At 40.3% G+C, this 26,160-nt stretch overlaps 1 protein-coding gene across 6 annotated transcripts in view; it reads right to left on the minus strand.

Moving 5' to 3' along the window:
• Positions 1-26,160, minus strand: part of LAMA2 (laminin subunit alpha 2) — a 1,237,914-nt gene that overhangs the window by 681,776 nt on the left and 529,978 nt on the right. For all 6 annotated transcript variants that reach the window (XM_077486899.1, XM_077486900.1, XM_077486895.1 and 3 more), the window contains exon 12: positions 10,676-10,852. In XM_077486899.1, coding sequence (XP_077343025.1) covers positions 10,676-10,852 — 177 coding nt within the window. The remainder of the gene's footprint in view (positions 1-10,675; positions 10,853-26,160) is intronic.

A 26,160-nucleotide genomic window follows, 5' to 3' on the forward strand; every position in this document is an offset into this window, starting at 1 on the left:
ATTTTGTTTTAAACAAACAGAAAATGGAGTAAATAATTGTCTTTTTTCTTTTTCTCTAAAGTTTGTACACTTTGCAAGATTTAGGCGTTGATGTACTTAACTCAGAATGCCCCCAAAAATACCCATATTTTAATTTCCGAGAGCTTATCTCTGCTTTTGTGATCATATGCTTCATAAGATCTGTAACCATTCAAATATTTTGTAATTCCATCTTTCTGTGTTCTTTTGTGGATATAATGAAATACAGACCAGATGCTAGATAGTGATACAGTACAAAATCTATAGAATTCAGAAGTTGCTAAAGTTTCCTTAACTTAATAAGAATTTTAACAGAACGCTGGAAAGCTAGCTAAGCATATCACAACCATCACACTTATTATGTCTCTGCAGAGTATGCCTCTTAAAGAACAACCTTATCCCAGCTATGGCAAAGAGACAGAGTCTGGGGAAAAGTATTTTACATTTATTTTTAATAGTTATAGAAAGATTTATATCTGATGCTTTTGACCTTTCTTAGCATGGTTTGCTTTGGATGCAATCATGTACTATGGTTAACTATTCTTCAATTCTTGCTATTCTTTTAAATAAATGTAATAATTTCAAACTCAGATAATTTTTGAATATGCAACATTGGTTCTGTACAAGAAATGAGTGAACTAAACAAAGTTAATTTGATGGGAGGTTCATCAAACCCAGCAGGAAAGTCTAAAATTTCCAGGCCCTAAATAAATCGCTAAATTTTATTAAAGTCTACTGAAGGCAAATCTGTATAATTTTTGTTGTCTAGCCTTTTTCAAGGCTATTTTGCATTCTATTATAAAAAAAAAAATGTAAGGGGTATCTGGGGAACTGCCATGAAGGGCATGTGTCAATGTTAAAAAAAGGAAAATACACAAATCCCTCAAAGGCTATGCTTGCGGAATGTCTTAAAACTGCAACATACTGGAACATAAAGTTCCAAAACAGTATGATTTAACCCTTTTAAAATTATTTTAAAAAGTGTAGGGTTCCCCTTACAATTTATATCAGATTCTTATCTAGGCATGCAGCCTGGGTGGAATGGAAAATAGGTGTAGTGAATATTCATCTACCCTTGAAAGGCATGGGGCCTGGAATAGCTCAGGAAGGAGGGGAATTCTATTGCCTCCCTATTTTCTGGGCTGCATGACTGGATAAGGTTCTAGTGTGAATTTTAAAGGGAACCCTGCACAATTTTTAACATCTATATTTCAAGTGTTTCAAGAAGGGGGGGATGGTAAATATACCAACTCAAGGAGTGCACAGCAATGCATATTAGCTGGCAAGGTGATTTAAGGTGCCATTCATAATGAATGCCACCACATCATGTAAATGCCCTAATGCATTTGTGCTAATAGGTCTTTATAGATGCATAGTTGCTTAATGTTCATGGATTACTAAAATAGCTCATGCTTTTTAAAAATAGACAGCCTTCCCTCCCCCTGCTCTACAGTTATGTTATATATTATGTTTTAATTTGGAAGGAGAAATGAGAGATGAAAGATTAAAAAGCTGATATAACAGTTTTGGTCTTTAAAAAGACTCTGCCCCTATTCATTTTATGAAAAAAAAAAAACCTTCTCATATGAATATATGTGCATTAAACATCTTTTAGACATGTTATTTACTTGTAAAATCCTCTCTAGTGTAGACATCCCAAAACACCAAGACCACTGCTAGGTGCTGTTATCTTAGATATGATGTTGGTAACTCCCATAGACTGAATTAACACTCTAGTACTCCTCTTCACTCCTCCCCTGGCAGCCACATAAAATGTATGTAGGGAGATGGGGTGGGGGGCAGGGAGGCTGGGACAACACAAACAGTAATTAGACAGTCCCAGAAGAGTAGAGAGGCTATGATATGCAAGTAGGGAGCAGTGCCATGCAATAGGCGCTTTCTGAATTCTCCAGCAAGATCAGAAGCACATTACTGTTCTGTAATTATGGAAATAAAAAATGTACAACAACATTTTTGAAATATTAAATGCTTATTTTGATGCTTAATTTCCTACCCTATACATGTCGTTATTCTATTTGTAAATATATGCTTACATTTACACATTTTGGGGTTTCATGCATTTCAAGATGTAAGCTACTTGAACTATAAACTCTGTTACACAAGATACACTTGCTTCCAGCAGGAGAAATAATAAGTGGTTAACTAGAATGGCCAGGGAGAAGGTTTAGAAACTCCTTTCCTAGTTGGCAGAGAAAGTGTTAATGTGCACTAGGCGGTTATGCCATTACAAGGGCAATACACTACAAATGCTGTTCACCAGAGAACAAAAAGTTTTTAAAGTTATCTGAGCATTTTTTCACAAAGAATTCTCCTATTATCCTACAGAAACTGGTCATTTCTATTATTGAATTTTATAAGCAGCTTTTTAACACTGGCCCCAGGTCATCATTTAGAAATGGTAGAAAAAATACAACAGTTCCTTCAGATCAATCATCTACTGTTAACATTGTTTCCGTTAAACCTACATTATTACACTGGATGGACTCTCTCGGGCTCTGGAAAATATCGGCCCATATTAGCATCCTATAATGTGTAGTATATATTCAGAGTTCAGTGATATAAATTTCCCCATCCAGCTTTTTATCAATGAAAAACAGAAAGTGTCCCATTAAATTAGAACTTCCGATGAAGTGGATCAATCTTGAATGAACTAGCTAGACACTGGGTGCCGACCACCGCAAATATGAATGGTCTCTTACCAAAAGGAATTGATCCCTTTTAAGGGATCAGGCCAGCATGTTGATACCAAGCCTCTGGACATCCAACTGTATTTACAGCAAACACCCACTGTTGTAATTCAGTGACTCCAGAATTCAGTATACCAGGCTGGGCCACATTTTAATCCAGCCAGTGTCCCAGTACTCTGATCTTCAGCTCTGAAATGTGTCTAGGTACTTCAGACATGTCCCATCCTGCTGCTACTTGACTATTCATACATCAGTCATCAATGGAGGTGGAACCCTAATATACACTTGCTTAATGTGAAAAGAATGCAGCCTTTGAATATAAATTAATATAAATGGAGTGCATCCTTACTCAATCTAGCAGGATCACAGCTTTTGTGAAGCAGGTAAGGAAGCAAGAACTTCAATTAGCAGTAAACCAAGCAATTTAATTTAACAGTAGCACTCATTTACATGTAGGAAAAACTGTGTCTCTGGAAGACTTCCTGATGCTGATGGTATGACATGCAACTTCCCAGCACATGGCCAAGTAAGGGAGAATAAAATAAGGAACAACCCAGGGAACACAGCTGGAGGTGAGCCATGCTGCATGCTCCAGATACAGTCCACAGACCACACAGGTTCAACAGGATTGAAGCCACCACACACTGACCAGCCCCCAGAACAGGGTCCCCGCCATTTCTGTGTCACACAGACAATTTTATTTCTTGGTGATCATTATTATTGCATATCTATATGGTTTTGCTTGTTCCCTTTACTTATCACTGATGCTAGTGATATTTTCGCTTTTTAATTTTTATTTACAATGTTATACATTTATGCTTAACTTAGTAATACAAATTAATTTTGCCAATTTAACAAGAAGAAAAGTTATCTCTGTTTAACTCCTTTTGACATCATTATTACATTTTATCACATTAATAATGATGACCCAATATATTTTCAAGTATTCTCGCAGAAAATTATTTGCACAATAAATATCAATTAACTGACATTTATGTACTAATTTTCCTTCCTGCAGAGTATTCTGTTATTAAGTGCTAATAGTCTTATTCTTCCCATAGACTTTATCGTTGTCTTTCCGTCAGAAACTTTCCATTGCACTTTACATTCCTTGTCAGAAATAAATGCAAAATAAATAAATAACAAGTCAAACCTGAAAGAATTATTGTGATGGTAAGATTCTTAATCATTCGAGTAAAAAATGTCATTGTGACTATAATTCACATGATCTAACATGACAGTTAAGATGTACAGTGGTAATTTGTAAGAGCTTTCAGTATTATTGAAGTATCAAAAATTTATATGGTTCACCTATTAAGTCAAATTGTTTCATTCTAACAGAAAAAGCTGAAGCAAAATAACAAAGGACCACGGTATTATATTTTAAAAAAAAATATGTTAAAACAATTTGTGCATAGTGCTACAATTATTCCATTCAGTGAATGGGAACATGGAGAAAAAATAATAATAAATATCTGCAGGAGCGTATGAAATTCTTTGCCCAATCTATGTGTAACTACAATGGTATTCTCTCTTTGTTGGCTGAGAGTACTGGTGTAAAATGTCAATAGAAAATAAGATTTTTTTTGTCCGGTAAAATAATAAAAAAAGAAAAGTGAAACATTTTTCTATGTTAGCAAACAAACTTGCTCTGAAACAAACCTTGCTCTGAAAATCATAATTTTTTTTTTACTTTACAAATGTATCCAAAATCAAATGGATTAGTGGTCACCTGAAAGGCAGCTAATTTTGCAACTTAGAGATTGAGTGCCTTGTATAGATATGGACCAAGTCTTCTATGAAACAGTTGCACATGTACCCAGCTGCATACGGTAAGTTCTAGTCTAGCAGTACTTACAATTGTTTATGCAGCAGGGTAAGCTGTTGATTTCTGTATTATGGTGTCATACAAAATATTTGATATATTACTGAAAGTGGGTGTCCCTTGTCCATAAAAATTCAAAAAATAAAACTTTAGCCCTGCCAGTTGGGATTTTTAGAACAACAGAGCTAGTGAGCTGCATATCTCTTAAACCTGTAGTTAATGAATGAAGACAAAAATACTGCATCTAATCAATACCTGCATTTAAAGTGATAATGAAACCAAAACCAAAATTGTAATATATTGCACACTCTCCTGTCATGTGAATTGAGTGCAGGGAAACCAGGCTCCAATTTGCATAAGTGTGAACATAAGCACCCCACTGGAAACCTCTCCTTTGCTCTGCAAGCACCAGTCAGCTTTGGGCTAGGGTGCTTTGGAGGGGACCCCTCAAATCACCCACCCAATGTTGAAGGGCATGTAGGCCATTATCAACATATCAGGGGGCTGCACACTTGAGACTCCCTTACTGTGGAGATGTCAGCGTGCATGCCTGACATTTGGGATGGGCCAAATGACCCCCTGTTCGGTTTTCACCAGAACTTTTGAACATTGTGAAAGTTCAGAAACCAAATAATAAACCCCATTGAAGCCTTTGGGACATGAAAAAGTGCCCATTTTTTAGGCTTATATGCAACTAATTGGGCATACAATGGATATGGGGGTCTGGGTACTGCCCTGGGGAACTTGTTTCAATGACAAAAAAGTTTGTAAAAAGGGTCATTTTTAAATGAGCAGTGATTCATTGATGCTCAAAATTAAAGCATAAAAATGAAAAATTCCTTTCAATATAGTGCCTGGGGGATCCCCTTAGTCCACCTGTAAATTGGTAAAGTGGGCACAGAAGCTGCTGCAGCAATAATTGCATTTATAAAGCTCAAAAAAAATTTTTTTATTTTGTAAGCAACGGCTTGAGGAGCCAGTCTGTATAATGAGGCCACAATGTAGTGCACTGGGAAAAAGATTAGAGATTTGTTGGAAACTTGTGGTGGCACAGGTGGTAACACAGGTGGGGAGAAATTGTTCTTTGGGTGTCGATGGTGCCTTCACACCGTAACCCTATAGAGGTACTCTTGAAAGCAAGAATTGACCTTACTGTCTTAAATTGCAGTGATATGCACCTGTCAAACAGGTAATAAATATTCTTCTTTGGGTGTCGGTGGCTCCTTCACACCCTAACCCTATAGAGCTACTCTTGATGAAAGCAAGAATTGGACTTGCTGTCAAAAATTGTAATGATATGCACCTGTCAAACAAGTGTGAAAAAATAGTTCTGGGTGCCAGTGGTGCCTTCACACATCCCAAAAACAGTGTCCCAGAAACACTTAATTGGGGACATTGGCATCAGGGGCTTCATAGCTGCTGGTAATCCAGGAGTGATTAATTTTAATAAAAGTCAGACGGTCCACGGAGTCTGTGGACAGACACGTTCTATGATCAATAACAAAACTTCCAGCAGCACTGAATGTCTGTTTAGAAAGCCAGATGGATGCAAGGCAGCCCAGCCCTGCAGCTCAATAGGGCAAGTTCTGGCCAGTGATCTATTCTCATGACCCAGTAAGCCAGTGGATCATCTACTGGAAAGCTCTCCATATCTGTTTTCGTGCTTAGATAATTGTCCACCAATTATGGGATGTGGAAGCTGACAGCCCTTGGCGGCGAGGACTAAAAAAATTCAGGAATGCATCACTTAGGCGGCCACCTTCTCCACCGCTCCTCTCTTAACCACATGCCGACCGGCGCATGCCGATGTATGTTGGCAGAATGGCACGGACAGGCAAATGGGCTTGCAGGTACGTCCCTTTAAATTTGCCACTGTACCTTCGCGTGCACGCCGGTCAGGACCTCGATGAGTCTGATCGTGGGTCCCGCAGACTTGATTGCCGCGGGCATACCTGCGATCGTCTCACGGGGAGGAAGAATGGGGAGATGCTAATGTAAACAATCATCTCCCTGTTCAGCAGAGATCAGGGACATGTCATACACAGCCACACCCCCCACAGTTAGAAACACTCCCCAGGGCTCACTTAACCCCTACACTGCCACCTAGTGGTTAACTCCTTCACTGCCAGTGTTATTTACACAGGAATCAGTGCATTTGTATAGCACTGATTGCTGTATAAATGGCAATGGTTCCAAAAATGTGTCAAAAATGTCCGATGTGTCCACCATAATGTCGCAGTCACAATAAAAATCGTTGATTTCCGCCATTACTAATAAAAAAATGATTAATAAAAATGCCATAAAACTATCCCCCATTTTGTAAATGCTATAAATTTTACCAAAACCAATCAATCGCTTATTGCGTTTTTTTGACTAAAAATATGTAGAAGAATACGTATCGGACTAGAATGAGGAAAAAAATTGGTTTATTTCTTTTTGGGGAATATAAACTGTACAACAGTAAAGAAAAGCACATGGAGCAGAATGCAATTAATAATAATAATAGGAACACATGACAAGTACTTACTTTTTGGAAGCAGTTTCCTGATCTTTCTGTACTGATCGTGCTCCCTCAATTTGAGGTCTGACCATTGTTTCCTCAGTTTATCCTGGGGTCATCTTACCCCAAAATTCCTGTGCAGACTCTTCACAACTTTAGTCATGATCTTGGCATTTCTCACATTTGGGTTTGGGTAAGGTCAATGCTTCCCATTATAGTCGGGCCTCGTCAAGATGTCCACCATCTCTATAAAGTACATATGTGAGGCCTTAAATCTCCTCTGGGACCGAGACGTTTGGGGCTCCGCCATTTCATCATTGCTACTCTCCTCTGCATGCACCTGTTGTCTCTCTTCCATGTGCTCTCCCACTGTGCCGAAAGAGAAGGGGCAGGGAATATACTAGAAAGAACATCAGGGGTGGGCCGGAGCTTCACGCATGTGCAGTGTATATAAAGCAGAACACGCCTGCGGCGTACATACGATTTGTGAGTGGAGGTCGGAGTAACGGAAGCGACAATTGTTATGACGAAGGTACAATTTTAACTTGGTGCATCAGTGGCCTATACTGCTTATAGATTGAGGCCTATATTGGGTCAAGATTAGGAGAATTTTGCCTGACATTAGGGTTTATCTTGTGTTGTGTCTTGCAAAGGCTTCGCAAATTTCACCAGTTTCTTCAACGTTGCCTTCCTCTTTATTTTGTTATGACCCAGAATAAATGGCTATTTCTTTTTCAGAAATACTTGGCTATGTGTTTTACTTCAAAAAGAACAGTTTGTTTGTGAGCAGGCAGGTACATTTCAAAAATACAAGGTCAAATTAACAAGGGACACCAACACCAACCAACCTCCTTGAGGTTAAAAAATACAAGATAATAATGGTGTTGTGGTAACTTGACACACAAAACGAGAAATAATATTATGGAGAGCAATAGAAAAAATATATAGATCTTGATAAAAAAAAATTATAAACATTATTATGGAGACCTGACGAAAAACAAAATTTATATTATTCATGAGATCACGAGAAATAATAAAGAAATTAGTTTGTCAGAACTTTGTGTGAATATCAGCAGCAAAACAACTTCATTATTCTAGCTTAGGGATGAGCATCCCCCAGTTCAGTTTGCATCAGAACATGCGAACAGGCAATAAATTTGTTCGAACATCCGAACACCATTAAAATCTATGGGACTCGACCATGAAAAATCGAAAGTGCTAATTTTAAAGGCTTATATGCAAGTTATTGTCATAAAACGTATTTGGGGACCTGGGTCCTGCCCCAGGGGACATGTATCAATGCAAAAAAAAGTTTTTAAAACGGCTGTTTTTTCGGAAGCAGTAATTTTAATAATGCTTAAAGTGAAACAATAAAAGTGTAATATTCCTTTAAATTTCGTACCTAGGGGGTGTGTATTACACTTTTATTGTTTCACTTTAAGCATTATTAAAATCCCTGCTCCTGAAAAAACGTCAGTTTTTAAAACTTTTTTTTGCATTGATACATGTCCCCTGGGGCAGGACCCAGGTCCCCAAACACTTTTTATAACAATAACTTACATATAAGCCTTAAAAATTATCCCTTCCGATTTCTCCCATAGACTTTTACAGGGTGTTCCGTGGCTTTTCAAATTTGCTGCGAACACCCCAAATTGTTCGCTGTTTGGCGAATGGGCGAACAGGCAATGTTTGAGTCGAACATGAGTTGAACATGAGTTTAACTCGAACTGGAAGCTCATTCCTATTCTAGCATTATAAAGAAGAAGAGAATGCGCTGCTTTAAACTATTTTAAAAAATTGCACCGTGACTAATGTGCTATCTCCATTATGAACGGTAGTTTTACCAGACCGAGCGATTCCGTCTCGTAATTTATTCTGTGCATGCAATTCACGTTGTGCATTGGAATTGTGTACACACGATCTTAATTTATGCAAACGGATTTTGTTGTCGGAAAATTTGAGAACCAGATCTCAAATTTTTTGTGATGGAAAATGTCCTATGGAGCCTACACACTGTCGGAATCTCCAACAAAAGGCTCCCATTTAACATTTTCCTTTCGTGTGTACTGCGCATTAGTGAAGCTGTTTTGCCCACCAGTGAGACAGAAAGGCAGAATGGTAACTTCCACTTATAGTGGGCACTTTAGTCCACAGGACATCTAGAAGTGGGCATAGGGCTTTACCTTGCGGCAAAGTGATATTGGATGGATCCTGAAAGATTTTGAGCCCTCATATGAAAAATATGTATTCTGTTGCATGCTTTTCTCAGAATATCTTCCTTAATTGAAAAGCTGTCTCTTGATGAGTCAGAATCTCTTTCTATTGGGTGTAGTGCCTGCTGAATCCATTCCATTCCAATTACAGTGGCAAGGGGGTTTGTCCAGGAGGTCATTAAAGATGGCTGTGACCGTTTGCTGGATTTGATACTGCTCCATGGATTCAGGTACTCCACGGACTCTGAGATTGTTTCTATGGCCCTGGTTGTCTAAATCTTCCATGTGTCTATGTATCTCCCTTGGCTGTATTGTGTAGGTATCCTGTACTGAATGCAGCTGGTGTATGCATACCTCTTGGTGGCATGTGACTGTTTCCACCTCCTGCACTCTCTCTGCTATTGTTTGAATATCAAGACAGAGACCAGAAATAGCTGTTGAGAATACAGCAGAGAGACCCGATAATTCGGTTGTTTGGCGAACTCATGCTCGGGCCAAACAGTTTGCCAATGCCTACATGGCATGCCTGGCTAGTTCAGTGCCCCACCTGCTTTCTATTTTATTTTTTACAGTAAAGCAAAAATAAACACAAAGAAATAACCAGGGGAGTTCTTAACCTGTAATATAAACTCAGGTTAAGCAATCTTCACAAGCAAAAATCAGTGGCTCCAAAGAAAAGAAGCACATGGAAATACACATTCCCCAATTTAAGCCAGGTAATAGTTTGAATATTGTGCAAGGTAAAAATAGGAAAATGCTGGGTCCATTTCAGAATTAGTCTACTATTCTTCTAAATAGTTACCTTAAACAAATAATCAAAACTAAATGTAACATTAAAACAGATATTAATTATGGAGGTTCAAAGATATTCCAAGAAAACAAAGTACCAAGGTACATATGGGCAACATCTGAAAGAGTTAATGACAAACACTCTTAAACCAGTGTGATCACCAACAAAAACTATGCTGATGATTAACATTCTAGAATTATAGTATCGCTTCATAAGTCAGTTGGCCTGAAATGTCCCCATGCAGTTTTTAAATAATGTTGGGGATTTGGTATATGGAAATATGATTAATAACAAGTGGATCTAGTGCCATTTTGAACTGGGGGAAAAAAGCTTAGGGTTCCATTTTTTGCTAATAGATTTGCTGTCCCACCATAACACTTGAGAAGTGCCACGTATTTTTTTCAGATTCTGTGTTTAAATGCGTAAAGTTCATTTTTGGCTACATTCACTCCCTGTCAAATTTAGGTAGTGTATTGGTTTGAATTATTGGATATTACGCCCGGTTGGATTATTATTGGATAGTAAATCCTAATTTCTTCCAAAAACCCATTCCCATTTCTTTGAGAAACCTGATATAAGCAACCACAACAAATTAAAATATTGCATGAAAGTGAAACTTACTTTATCTTGCAGATAGGAAGCTGGTGCAGACCAGTACATGACATCAAACAGCCCCTGAGCACGTGCATCTGCAGTTCTTATACTCAGTTGTTGGGGTCCATCAAAGCGATCCTTAGATGGGGCAACCCTAATGTCACCATTTAATTCTGTAAGGTACCAGCCATTCATATGAGTAATCTAGAGAATAAAAAATATTACAACTGAAATTAATAATATTGTAATAGCATGCCCTTGAAAATGTTGACTGTGTTAATGACTATAACATCAACAATCTAACAAAAAATTGCATAATTTGTAAGCTCATTTAGGAATAGGCTCTTTACCTTCTGTGTCATATTGTTTACCTGGTTTTGTCTTTACATATGTAGTTTCCACCCTGTATTAACTTATGTATAGCATTGTCTAATATGTTGTCGGATGATAACATAATAATACCAATAATAATAATAATAATAATACTGCAAATAATACTAGTATATAGTAAACTTCCGTTAACTGAATGTCAACATTGTATATCCTGACTGACTTATAGAGTAGAGTATGTCCACTTAAATGCATATTCAAATTCAAGTACATTTTCAGTTATCTTAGTAAATTAGGTGAAAAAGGTTTACTTTGCAAAGAGTAAGCAGTCATCTTAAAATTGAGCTTCCTTTCTCCTTTAAAAGAAGTCAACACTTTATAAGTGTGGAAAAAATAAAAATAAAAAATCTGCGCTATCACTAATTGTTAATTTACGAGTAATCACCACTATCTGTGATGTTGTATGTGTTTTCAGAAATCATCAAATAATTATAAAAAAAAACTGAAAAAAACTATTTTAACAAAGCATTAACAATAAAACAGTAAAAAGTTCTTATAATTGTGAATGTGGATAATTAGAGAAAGGAAATCTCCCTAATGATGACAGGTTCAGCAATAAAATCCTGACAATGGTTTTAACTTTTCATCACTCTTTCCAAATATAAGAAAAAAAAGTTGTGCCTTTAGTTATATTTTAAGAGGCATATTTATATAAACATTGCACAGTAATTCACCCAGTGAAAGTGTATGTACATTCCTACTGTACGAATAGGGATAAAATAGATATTATTAGGCTACAGTATTTGCTGTACTAATCAACTGTTTTTATTGATTTAAAATAGGAAATACTGCATTTGGCCATTAGAGGGTGATAAGTATCAAAATAAATTTCTATGATACTTGCATCATTTAAAGGCCAAATGTGGTATTTTCCATTTTAAATAAAGGAAAAACAATGGACCGGCACACAATATATCCTAATAGCATTTATTTTTGCCCCATTTGCACAGAACAAATGTATATGCACGGTCACTGTTCAAGTTGCTATGCATTTTTTAAAAATACACCCTTAAATTTCGGGGTTAGGGTTTGAGTTAAGAAGGATAAATAATAAGTTAAGTGTTAAAGTGGCCACACATATGATCGTGTAAATCAACATCCAATGCACCTCAACTGATTACATTGAATAAAAATCACAAAACCAAATACCCTCAATTCATTGATTTAGTGAACTATCGAGGGAATTCAAGGTGTCATATCATGCAATATTGTTGATCACTTCAAACAATTATCTGCATGTGTGCCAGATTTCAACATTCTCCAACTGTAATGATTAAATTAAAACTTTTACATCTGTGACTGATAAATCTTATTTTGGATTATTATGTTTAGTACATCGCTAAGTGAAAAACAAAGCCATGTGTCTATCATTGTTTGATATATTAATGCATGAGGATTTACTTTTTATAGGACAGTTTCTGTTACTGTCTTGTGCACCTACTTGTTTATTTTATTTTATTTTAACACATTTTTTTTTTTTTGGGGGGGGGGCATTTAGTTTAATGTTCTCCTTATTTGTATTTGGCATTCAGTTTTAAAAATGGGTTTTTATTATTCTTGTAGTGTTTTAGGGTAGCTGTTTGGGTTTTTAGTAGTTTTCCTTTTTTGTCCTTCAGCTCCATTTTATTTGTGTTTAGTTTTGTTAGGATCTTTTATTCATTTTTGTTTATTTTTTTTATCGGATCAATATCAGCTGTAGCAACAGCATTATAAAGTTACAGTTGACACCCTAAAAGCTCCCCTTTGTTTGAAATTGAGCACCTCTTGCCACTAGAAAAGTGGGGAATAAACCCTACATTAATATTGTCATGTCTGTGAGGCACAAAGGGAGAGGCAGAAGTGTTTTCTGTGAAGCTATCAGGAGGCAAGCAGCATTCATATCCAAGGGCCAAGGCAGATCCTATGTGCCCTTCTTCTTTGGTATTGGGCATTCTATAAACACAGAGCACATGCAACAGAAGGCAAAGTGGTTAACCAAGATGTCATCATCTCCTTTTTCTGTCTCTCAGGTGCAGGGTAGCTTGAAGTCGCCAGCAGCTGCTAAAGCGCCCTATTATGCCTCCTCATTCACAGATATTCCTGCTGTTGCCCCACCAACTGGGTTATTTAAGCACAGTATCAGGCACTTGCTGCAAGACGATGCACTTCAATTACTTGCATATGAGGATGAGGAGGAGACCTTTAGAAGCATAGAGGGAGATGACAGTAGGCAGGGAGACCCATATGAAACAGATATTCCTGCAGCTGCAACCTACTGCCAGGTTGGTTCCAGTAAGGAGGAGGGAGGGGGGTGACAAAGTGTTCTCTGACCATACTTGGGTGCCAGATATAACAGGGGAGGAAAGTAAGGGAGAGTGACGGAGAGTTCCTGGCTGCCATATCTTTGCCCATAATGTCATCCCTGCCCTCCACCATCATGTGCATAATAATGTTTTCACATCACTGGACCACAAAGTCAGCAAGAGGGTCCACCTGACCTCAGAGACATGGTCCAGCAAATATGGGCAGGGGCTTTATATATCTTTCTTTCAATACTTTTTATTAAACAGAATTTAAGTTGTACATGTATATTTTTATAGTACAATTAGCCACTGTATAACTGTATAGCAAGGTATGGTGATACAATTCAACGAACAATTCGAATGGGTAAATTCTGTCAAAATACCAACAAAAGATTAGCTTGAAAACCTACAAAATATAACAGTATTGTACAAGGAAGGATTCTCACAAACAAAAGGTTGAAATGTAAAAAAATGAGAATGAACATACTGTAGAAAGACTGAAGTGGGAAAGAAAATGGGGAGGGGAGGGTGTATTGAGGGTTGAGTGCCTCTGCATTGCCTGGAACATGTGCCATCTTTGGCAATGGGGATGTTAGCATCTCAAAGGTCAATCAATCGCCAATCAAACACAGTTGGTAGAAAGTGGGAAATCTGGGGTCCCAAATTTCCTTAAATCTGGGCATTGAATAAGTAAGTTTAGTAATTAATTTTTCATTGATAAATAGTTTATGCGGGGGCGTGGCTTGGTGCTTGATGGCGACGGACGCACACTAGTAGAGCTCTGTAAGAGAACCCGGCCTGCAGCTCTAAACCTCGCTTCTAGCGCTCCAGCTATGGGCAGAAAGCTTCTCCAGACCCCACAGACCAGACCCACGCAGCACCACGGCCACATCTGCCAGGAATATCACCAATCTCTTTAAAAATCAGGCAATATCCAGAAACAGCATGGTGGGGAACAAAATGGCACGGACAGAGCGGGAGGATGAAGACTCCAGTGAGGACTCACTATCCACAGCAGGAGATTCAGGTAGGGGCTATACACAAACGAATCAACCCCTAACCTATGCGGAGATGTCAGGCTTCACAGCAGACATAAAATCCACTTTCTCAGCCGCAATCACAGACCTCAAGTCCAATTTACTGGTTCTGACTGAAAAACTAGCAGCTGTTGAAACGACTGGGAACAAAGGGACAAAAAACTGAACAGACTTCAAAACGTGGCACTGACTCACTCCACACACCTAATTGAGATGAATAGACATCTCGAGGACCTGGACAACAGGGGCAGAAGGTGTAATATTAGGGTGAGAGGAATCCCTGAATTAGTCGACACAGCATAAATAATACCAGCACTGCAAAGAGTCTTTAATAGCCTCCTAGAAAGGCAAGAGGACACAGCAATTGACTTTGTGCGAGCTCACAGAGCCCTCAGACCTAAAGGCCCAGACACCCCACCTCCCAGGAATATAATCTGCTGCCTACAAAACTACCAGCTTAAGGAAGCCATTAAAGCTAGAAGAAATGACAGCATCGTGTTCAATGGTGAGATGATCGTGCTGTTTCATGACCTTTCACAGATAACGCTGAAGAACCGCAGGGCTCTGCGGCCCCTACTTGATAAATTAAGGGCAAATTATCTAAAATACACGTGGCGCTTCCCCTTTTCCCTAACTGTGACACATGCAGGCAGACAACACGTGCTGCGTACTCCTACAGATCTGCCAGACTTCTTTGATTCCTTAAAGATAAGAGAGAGAGGCGCCTCTGAGTGTAGACTGTAAAATTCTTATTTAATGCACAGGTGGTTAAAAACACTCACATTAAGTAGTACATTAACAGGCAATGTAAAGATTCCAAACCGGAGGGAGACCCTCGATGTGTCATCTGTATCCCTTGCGCTGGGGGAGTCCTGTCGGCGCGTGTCTGCTCCTGGGGGCTGTATTAGATGTGCAGACGTCATCTCCCGTCGCCTGGAGTTCCTCGTGCGTTCCACGCCTCGGACTAACGCTCACTGCTCTACATCGGCCGGCTCTGCACATCTAACACAGCCCCCAGGAGCGGACACACGCCGACAGGACTCCCCCAGTGCAAGGGATACAGATGACACATCGAGGGTCTCCCTCCGGTTTGGAATCTTTACATTGCCTGTTAATTTACTACTTAATGTGAGTGTTTTTAACCACCTGTGCATTAAATAAGAATTTTACAGTCTACACTCAGAGGCGCCTCTCTCTCTTATCTTTACAGTACTAATTGGGAACCTGTTTCAGTTTCCACTGGATGGCTGCCGTGTTTGGACCGTACTTTTACCCCCCTGAGAGTTTTTACCCCCCTGAGAGTGATTAACCCCTTCCCTGTCGGATTTTAGACCTAGTTAAGGAAGGGGTCCTCGCCTTACTTCCGCCCCTTTCACTCCCATTCCCCCTCTTGTGCTGATTGCACCTACAGCATTATTACTTGCAGCATTATTATTATGCCTTTTAAATATGTTTTTTAAATATTGTGTTTATTAAGTGTTTTTAATTTCTTGAAAAATAGTGATAGGCGGGTGGGTGTTTTTATGAGCGCCATAATACTTGTATATACTTCTTTGATTCCTTACACATGGAACCTGTTTCACTCCCAGACTGGTACCAGAGCTGAAGGAGGGGCACATAGATCTCCATTCTTGACACCAGATAAAAGACTTTCCAAAAAAATTAAACATAACCAAGGCCCTAACCTACAAGGCGAGACTCCCAAATCAAGACAATTCACCTCCAGGGCTCCAGAGGAAGACCAGGGAGAACCACAGGCTTGGTAAATGCTGGTTCAACACTCTACAGGACTACTTCAGACTCAGTACTGAGGGATGTGATATTGGTATTACATCTGAACCTATCACCAAATGTGCCCTTGCTATGGACCAGTGGTACTGGGAAGGAACTTTTTATGATTTAAGACAGCACTACTTGCAGGAAATGAATAGAGACTTTTAAGTTTCCTTTCCTTACTTAGGAAATCTCCCCTGGAACTGCGCATGCAGACCAACACTAATCGTTACAAGACTACGCATCTGTAACGTGCAGCTCAGATAGGTCTTAGGTCACTAGCCCCAACAGATATCCCATAGATGCTATTTACCAGTACACACCATTTGTCAAGAATCTGCATGAAAATGGCTATTATTAAAGTTTAACGTTTTATTTTTGCAGGGTTCCTATGTACACACCCCAACCATGGTGCATATATAGTATTATGAATGGACCTTAAAACTCTCATAGGCCGGGTCTCTCTCCCCTTTTTTTGGCTGTGCTTCATACCCTTTTTTGTTTTTTTCATCTTTTCTGAAACCGGTTGTTGCCCCTACATCGCTCCGCCGACGACTCGATATCGATCGGTGGGGTTATATCGGTGGCAACCTTACCTCAGTCGCTATAGAGAAGTCTCACCACATTCTCACATAGTATAACTGGTGGAACAATTTTGTCCCCAGATCTATTAACTACTTACTTTAGAGCAGTAGATACGCTCTGAAGTGTAAAGTTATTGCTCTCCATTCTCTATCTTTACTTACTACCTTTTAATACCTCCCTTCTTTTTCCTGTACCCTACTCACCTCCCCATCCTACATACCATTGTATTGTTAAACACTGGTTTTTGATAAGCTTGAAGTTTTATTTGCAGACAAACCAAGAGAAACCGTGCGCGTGGGTCTTCCAGATGGCTTATTCATCCTTGGGTCATAGACCCATCATCATCTCGCATAACGTAAGGGGGCTGAACATACCAGAAAAAAGATCCACGCTCTTAAGGGAACTTAAGAAAGGTAGGCCTCATTTTGCTTTCCTACAGGAGACACATTTCCAAACAAAATACATACCGAAACTGACTAGTCCATATTTCACAAAAGCCATACATTCCACTAACAATGAAGCAAAATCAAAGGGGGTCTCAATTTTGATCAGTAAAGACGCGCCTTTCAATTTAACGGACAAATTAGTAAATCCGGAAGGAAGGTACGTCTTTCTGAAAGGTACATACGCAGGCTCTCCTATTAGTCTTGCTAACGTATACTTCCCCAACTCAGCACATGTCAGTGTCTGTCAGAAGATGATACCAACGCTAACTGGCTTTACATCTGGCTGCACAATACTAGTTGGAGACTTTAACATACCGCTTAACCCCCTAATGAACGCCTCAACAGGAACGACTTTCATTTCCTATAAGATACTCTTACAAACTATTACTGCACTCTTTGCCCTAACAGAATTACAACAAGCCAAAAAAGCACTAAAACCAGGAAAGAGCCAAGGCCCAGGCAGATTTACATCCATCTATTACAAAACCTTCATGAACATACTGACACAACCACTACAAAAAGCCCTTAACTCCTTGACTGAAGCCAAGCCCATACCTTCAGACATCCTTTCCACACACATAACAGTCATTCCCAAACCAGACAAAGACACCACAGAATGCTCCAGCTACAGGCCCATATCCCTATTGAATATAGACATAAAACTCCTGGCCAAAATATTGGCAAACAGACTCAGACCACTCCTGGCTAATGTAATTGGCCCTTAACAAGTAGGCTTTATGCCTGGCAGAGAGGCCAAGGATAATATAATTAAAGCACTACTACTCACCCAGGCATCACATTCCCTGCACATCAAGAGCCTTCTCCTGTCCATGGACACAGAGAAGGCTTTCGATAGAGTAGCCTGGGACTTCATGTTCGCAACTTGCACACACATAAGCCTAAATACACGCATGACGGCATGGATCACGTCACTACACCAACAACCCTCAGCCAGAATAAAAATCAACGGGACACTGTCAGAAAAGGTGGAGATACTGAATGGCACGAGACAGGGGTGCCCCCTGTCTCCGCTGTTATTTATTCTCTCGCTGGAACCATTTATCAAACGGTTAACAGGGAAGACGCAATACAAGGCCTCCCCATTAGAGATAAGATATACAAAATGGCAGCTTATGCTGACGATCTCTTATTGTTTGTGACAAACTCTCATATCACTATCCCCAATCTCATGAAAGCCATCACACACTATGGATTTCTTTCTAACCTTAAAATAAATATAACAAAATCCGAAGCCATGAATGTTAATGTGTCCCCAACTAACGTAAATAGAACACAGGCCAACTTTCCCTTTAAATGGGTAGGCAAAGCTTTGAAATACTTAGGAGTCTGGCTGACTCCTAAACTATGAGGGATATACAAAGCAAACTTCCCACCCTTACTGCAAACAATGGAGAAAGACCTAAAATTATGGCATGCAGGCTATTTTTCATGGTTTGGGTGGGCTGCCAACCTGAAGATGGTGATGCTTCCCAGGCTTCTTTATCTTCTCAGGGCACTGCCGGTCAAGCTACCCCAGATATACTTAAAAAAAATTTAAACCACTCTACTGATATTTCTCTGGGCACACAAAAAAGTCAGGATCAAATTTACACTCCTGACTAGACCTAAAGAACTTGGGGGGATGGGGCTGCCAGATTTTAGAAATTACTACCACGCAGTACACCTCACACAAGTGATAGACTGGCACTGCCATGGGGTGACCAAGGACTGGGTAGCACTAGAAGAAAGTCTGAGCCCATATCCCCTCCTCTTCGCCCCATGGAATCCAAGGCTACAGAAAAACAATGTACTCAAACACCAACCACTAATGGATAACACTCTGACCATTTGCTCAGAAGCAACCAGACACACTAAGTTGACCTCTCCACTCAGCCCCATCACTCCTCTATCAGAGAACCTAGACTTCATCCCAGGACTGAGGAACTGACTGCTACTACGACCCCACACAAATAAGGCACTACAAGCAGGTCACTGCTTCCTTAATGGGAAATTCAAAGACTATGTGACTCTAAAAAGAGACAGCGGCTTACAATCTTTACCACTCTGGACGTATTTCCAGATACACAGCTATGTGAATGGTAAGACAAGACAAAATCACTTCTCCAGACACTTGACAGAATTTGAGACAATATGTGCAGAATGCGAGCAGCTACAAAAAGCCACATCCACCGCATACAAATGGCTTCAAAACTCTCTCCCCGAAGTAGAAGACAAATTTAGACAGCGTTGGTCCAGGTCGCTCAATCAAACGATCACTGACAAACAGTGGACAAAAGCCTGCATCCTTGCTCACAAGTGCTCTATAAGCACTAAAATGCAATAAACGTCTTATAAACTGCTTACAGACTGGTAAATTACACCGGCCAAACTGCATTCCTGGTATGCTCAAACCACCAAAACCTGTTGGGGATGTGGCGGCGATACAGGCACGCTCATACACATCTGGTGGCAATGTTCCCTCCTGATCACATTCTGGTGACAAGTCAGAGATCTGATTAAATTAATAACGGAAACTAGAATAGTGCTTGATGCTGCCTGTTGTATCCTTCATGTCTCCACATCTCCACTAAAATGCTACAAGAACTCATTAACCAAACACCTGCTGAATTCAGCCAAGACACTAATCCCGGCCTACTGGAAGACCACACGTGTTCCCACTATATCACAATGGTTGAAGAAAGTTTCAGAAATACGTGAAATGGAAGATACTCTAGCCCAGGCATCAGATAGAGTTGACAAGTTTCATAAAACATGGACACCCTGGTTCACATTCCGTTATTCAGAGGCATATAAAGACCTGCTGGGAACCTAAACAGGCCAGCCCGTGTATGTATGAGGGACAAATAGCCCCACACATTATCACCTGATCACTCCACAATAATGGTATAGCCCCCCCCCCCCCCCCCAAAAAAAAACCTACCTCTTAACCTAATTCCTCTTTCATCTCTTTTTTACTCTTTATTTCAGTAAACTAATTACATAGGTATAGAGTCGCCTAAAAGGTACAATTTAAGTTGGTAACCAGGTTTTTAGTTTTCATTGGATTAACACCCAATTTGGATATCCAGCAACCACAAATTGAATACTGGTTGTCAAATTGATGAATAGTGAAGACCGGATGGTATATAATAGAATTCATTACGATTGTTAATTACAACATCATTCATCACTGTTTACCTTGACTAAAATGCAATGGATAAATACACGTTTCCTTAACCTTTGTTTGTAACCACTTCTATACTTCTGTTGATGGTTAATAAACGTTGAATGTTTAAAAAAAAATTTTTTATGCATTTTATTCTTTTTTTTCAACTTCAGTTAAGAGAGTATGATGCTACGTACACACGACCGGACTTTCCAGCAGACTAGGTTGAATGGTCTTCCCGACGGACTTTCGGCAGAGTTCCGACGGACCTTCCGAACAAACGGACTTGCCCACACACGAAAGGACTGTCTGTTCAAAAGTCTGTTCGTTTTGAATGTGATGACGTAAAAAAGAAAGTTCAATAGCCAGTAGCCAATAGCTTCCCTTACGTCGTATTTGGTCTGTCGGACCAGCATACAGGCGAACGGTTTTCCCGATAGGAATTGAGTCCATCGGAAAGGTTTGAAACATGTTCTATTTCTAGGTCTGTCTGATTTTTTAAATGAAAAACAATCGGATTAGCCCACAAATGATTGGATTGTCTGACAGACTGATTCCGTCGGACTTAGCCCCTGTACACACGGTCGGAGATTTCCACAACCAAATCCGTCGAATGTTGCCCGGCCAGGTTGGTCGGGAAATATTTCCAACATGTTGGAAAATTGGGTCCGACAGATATTCTGATGGAATCAGTCCGATGCATACCACACACAGTCGGATTATCCGATGACACGGTCCGATAGGACACATTCCGACGGATTCTCCGACCGTGTGTACAAGGGCTTAGTCTGCCGAAAAGTCCGGTCATGTGTACGTGACACTAGACAATCAGGCTTTTCAAAACATTTCCTTAGTTGCCATCAGGAGATGCTTTATCAGTTTAAACTGGTGTTTTGGGAGCCCATAAAGCCCCGTACACACGAGAGAACTTATGTCCGACAGACTTCCGAAGGAGTTCTGCCGGAGTTCTGCCGGAGTTCCGACAGAGTTCTGACGGACTTTTCGACTGAGCGGACTTGGCCACACACAATCACACCAAACTCCAACGGATTCGAACGTGATGACGTACGACTGGACTCGAATAAGGAAGTTCATAGCCAGTAGCCAATAGCTGCCCTAGCGTCGGTTTTAGTCCGTCGGAATAGCATACACACAAGCAAATTTTTCGGAGGGACCGGGTCTGGCGGAGTTCCGTCGGAAAAATTTGAAGCATGTTCCATTTTCTAAAGTCCGTCAGACTTTTGCGAATCAAAAGTCTGTTGCAGCCCACACACGATCGAAAAGTCTGACGGAATCATTCCGTCAGACTTTGGATGTCGAAAAGTCCGCTCGTGTGTACGGGGCTTAAGGCTTCAATTTAAGCAGAGCCTCCACCAGGTCCACCATCAGGCAATTGAACAGTAGTGTCAACATATCATATATTTGTTGCTGTAGGGATTGCATTATTGGGCATGTCCACCAATTGTGCAAGTAAGTACAATAAGTAGGGCATCCCTGAAATCAGAGTCTGGTGTCTACTGTTGTAAAATGGGTTGACCAGGTCGGGACCAAATACCAACAATATAAAACTTTTCAGTTGGTTTCCAGCATCAAGATATTGGGAGCAGGAATTAGTAATCTCCCAGATTTGGGGCTATTGTTCCTGTTCAACAGTGATATTGAAATCCTTCATCCATTTTTCCATGTATGAATGTAAAGTATTTCTTCAGAACAACAAAAGTGCGCCCCCCTCCCCTTTTTTACATGTGGTTCCCCATTTTCAATTTGGATATTGAGGAGGACTTCCAGCCACTGTCGGAGAGCTCCAGGGACAAGGAGGACCTATAGACCCTGCAGAGGGCTAAGTCTGCTGGCGTATATGACCTTGCTCTTTAGGGGTTTCACCAGTTCCAGTAAGAGTCCCCATGTATCGACTGGGTTTTTTCTTTTCAAGATACTTCCACCTCCTTGGTGATGGTGGAAGTGAGCTGGCGTTCATCACCTCATTGGAAGCACCCCCTCTCATACTGTGGAATCCTTTATATGTGGACTCAATATGTTTTTTTTTTCCATTTCTTTTTTGCAGAGTCTTTACTTATAGACTTATATTTCTGTTGCACTTTCACTCTATTACACTTTATTTAATTTATTTAATAATTTTTTGTGATCACTCACGTTGTATACAAGCACAACTTATTTATATACATGAATGTAAAGTAGGTCCGGCCTGACAATAAGTTTTACATTAAAGATATTAGCTTTGGGAAAAGAGGATCTTCTTGACATACATTTTCAAAAGAGGTTAAAACTGTCCCATCAGTTTGTACATTAGCTTTGGAATGGACAACATTTTTTAATCTGTAAATATCAAAATAATAAGTTAGAGAGGTTATAGGCCGCCTGCCAGGCAGGAAATGACTGAATCACCATAGTAGTCGCCAGATGATGAAAGTGTGTGATGCCAAGTCTGGTCCATTGTTTGAAAGCATCTGGTGTCTCAAAACCTGGGATAAAAGAAAGTTTCCGAACGAATGACAGCAAAGGTAGATGAGGTGACGTTAATTTACCTGAATATTTAACACCCAATACTCATTTACATCAGTATCTATTTTTATAATAGCTGGTTGTTGGCAATTGTAACCACAAGTCAGTTTAAATGAGATTTAACTTTTTTTTTTCTTTCGAAAATGTGCCACTTTACAGGCATATTAAGGGGATCCCCAGGCACTATATTTAACCACTTTAATACCAGGCACTTTTGTCCCTTCCTGCCCAGGACAATTTAGAGCTGTCAGTGCTGTCGTACTTTAAATGACAATTGTGCAGTCATACTACACTGTATCCAAACTAAATTTTTATAATTTTATTCCCAAAAATAGAGCTTTCTTTTGGTGGTATTTGATCACCTCTGCATTTTTTTTCTAAACAAACTAACAAAAATGTTTTTCTTTGTTTCTGTTATAAAATGTTGTTTCCTCCTTCACTGACGGGCACTGACAAGGCGTCACCGATGGGCACTGATGAGTTGGCATTGATAAGGTGGCACTGATGAGCACTGATGAGGAGGCACTGATATGTAGAATTGATGGACACTGATAGGCGGCAATAATATGCAACACATGTGTTAATGCTGGGCACTCATTGGCACTGTGATGGACACTGATTGGCACTATAGTGGGCACTGATTTGCACTGTGATGGGCACTGATTGGCACTTTATTGAGGGGTTACGATGGGGCACTGACCGGGCACCTTATGGGTGCATTTGATGGGGGCTGTGCTGATAATCAGTGTGCTGAAATTGGCTCTTTACCACGTGACCGGCTGTGTCCAATCACAGCCAGTCACATAATGTAAACAAACCACGGTAATGAGATCGTGTGTGAGAAGGAGATTGCGTTAACATATTGTTACCGTTTACAGTACACACCAAAACACACTGATTGTCCCCCATAAAGAGTACCTGTCATCAGCCATCAAAGTACCTGTCACCACCCATCAGAGTACCCGAGTACCTGTCACAGCTCATCCAAGTATCTGTCACAGCCCATCCAAGTACCCAAGTACCTGTTGCAGCCCATCAGAGTACCTGTCACCACTCATCAAGGTACCTGAGTACCTGTCCCCATCCATCTGATTACCCAAGTACCTGAGTAGCTGTCACAGCCCATTTGAGTACCTATCACCACCCATCAAAGTACCTGAGTACCTGTCGCAGTCCATCTGAGTACCCAAGTACCTGTCACAGCCCATCTGAGTACCCGAGTACCTGAGTACCTGCCACAGCCCATCTGATTACCTGAGTACCTGTCACAGTATATCTGAGTACCTGTTACAGCCCATCTGAGTGCCTGAGTACCTGTCACAGTACATCTGAGTACCTGTCACAGCTCATCTGAGTACCTTTCACAGTATATCTGAGTACCTGTCACAGCCCATCTGAGTACCTGAGTACCTGTCACAGTATATCTGAGTACCTGAGAACCTGTCACAGTTCATCTGAGTACCCAAGTACCCGCGTACCTGTCACAGTCCATCTGAGTACACAGGTACCTGTCACAGTCCATCTGAGTACCCGAGTACCAGTCACAGTTCATCTGAGTACCCGAATACCTGTCACAGTTCATCTGAGTACCCGGGTACCTGTCACAGTCCATCTAAGTACCCAAGTACCAGTCACAGTTCATCTGAGTACCAGAGTAACAGGTCACAGTTCATCTGAGTACCTGTCACAGTATATCTGATTACCCGAGTACCCGTCACAGTTCATCTAAGTACACAAGTACCTGAGTACCTGTCACAGTCCATCTGAGTACCAGTCACCAGCCCATCAGTGTCCCCCCGAATACCTATCTGTAGCCCATCAGATTACCCGAGTACCTGTCACCAGGCCATCAGAGTACCCGAGTACCTGTCACCAGGCCATCGGTGTGCCTGAGTACCTGTCACCAGGCCATCAGAGCACACGAATACCTGTCACCCGGCCATCAGAGTACCCAAGTACTTGTCACCAGGCAATCAGAGTACCCGAGTATCTATCTCCAGCTGATCAGAGTACCCAAGTACCCATCACCAGCCCATCAGAGTACCTGAGTACCTACCTGCAGCCCATGCCTCATAGAATATATGTTGGGGTGTTTGCTTTCCAAAATTGGGTAATTTTGTGTGTAATTCCACTGTCCTGGTGCTCCTAGACCTTCTAAAGTGTGATAGGTAGGAATGAAATGAGATGGGTAATTTATGCTCCTAGAACGCCTGAAGGTACTACTTCAATGTTGGGCCTCTGTATGTGGACTGGCTGTGCAAAAGTCTCACACATGTGGTATCGCCATACTCAGGACAAGTAGCAGAATGTGTTTTGGGGTGTAATTTTTGCTATATACATGCTATGTGTTAGAAATATCTTATAAATTGTCAACTTTGTGTAAAAAAAAAAAAAAAGATTAATTTTCTTTCCACGTTTTCTGAAGACTTGTGTAAAAAAATGAACCATTCAAAAGACTCATTATGCCACAAAGAATAGACGTTGGGGTGTTTGCTTTCCAAAATGGGGTAATTGTGTGGGTAATTCCACTGTCCTGGTTCTCCAGGGCCTTCAAAAATGTAATAGGTCGTTAGGAAATTAGAGGTGTAATTTATGCTCCTAGAACACCTGATGGTGCTCCCTGCATGCTGGGCCTCTGTATGTGGCCAGTCTGTGTAAAAGTCACACACATGGGGTATCGCCATACTCAGGAGGAGTAGCAGAATCTATTTTGGGGTGTCATTTTTGCTATGTACATGCTTAGATTTAGAAATATCTTATAAACTCACCACTTTGTGTAAAAAAAAAAAATATGTTTTAATTTTCTTTCTACATTTTCCGAAGACTTTTGGAAAAAAAATAAACCATTCAAAAGACTCATTATGCCTCATAGAATAGACATTGGGTGTCTGCTTTCCAAAATGGGGTAATTTCGTGGGTAATACCACTGTCCTGGGGCTTCAGGGCCTTCACAAATGTAATAGGTGGTTAGGAAATTAGAGATGTAATTTTATGCTCCTAGAACCATGATGGCGCTCCCTGCATGTTGGACCTCTCTGTGTGGCCAGGCTGTGTAAAAGCCACACACATGTGGTATCACCATACTCAGGAGGAGTAGCAGAATGTATTTTGGGGTGTAATTTGAAGTATGCATTTGCTGTGTGTGAGAAATAACTTGTTATTATGACAATTTTGGGAAGAATTGTAGGAAAAAAGTACAACTTCAAAAAATTGTGACAAAAAATTATAACTTCAAAAAACTCACTATGCCTCTTGCTAAATACCTTGGACTGTCTACTTTTCAAAAGTGGGTCATTTGGGGGGTATTTGT

Source organism: Lithobates pipiens, unplaced genomic scaffold (assembly GCF_037356315.1).
Source record: "Lithobates pipiens isolate NorthernLeopardFrog02 unplaced genomic scaffold, aLitPip1_a1.2 Scaffold_18, whole genome shotgun sequence".
NCBI lineage: Eukaryota > Metazoa > Chordata > Amphibia > Anura > Ranidae > Lithobates > Lithobates pipiens.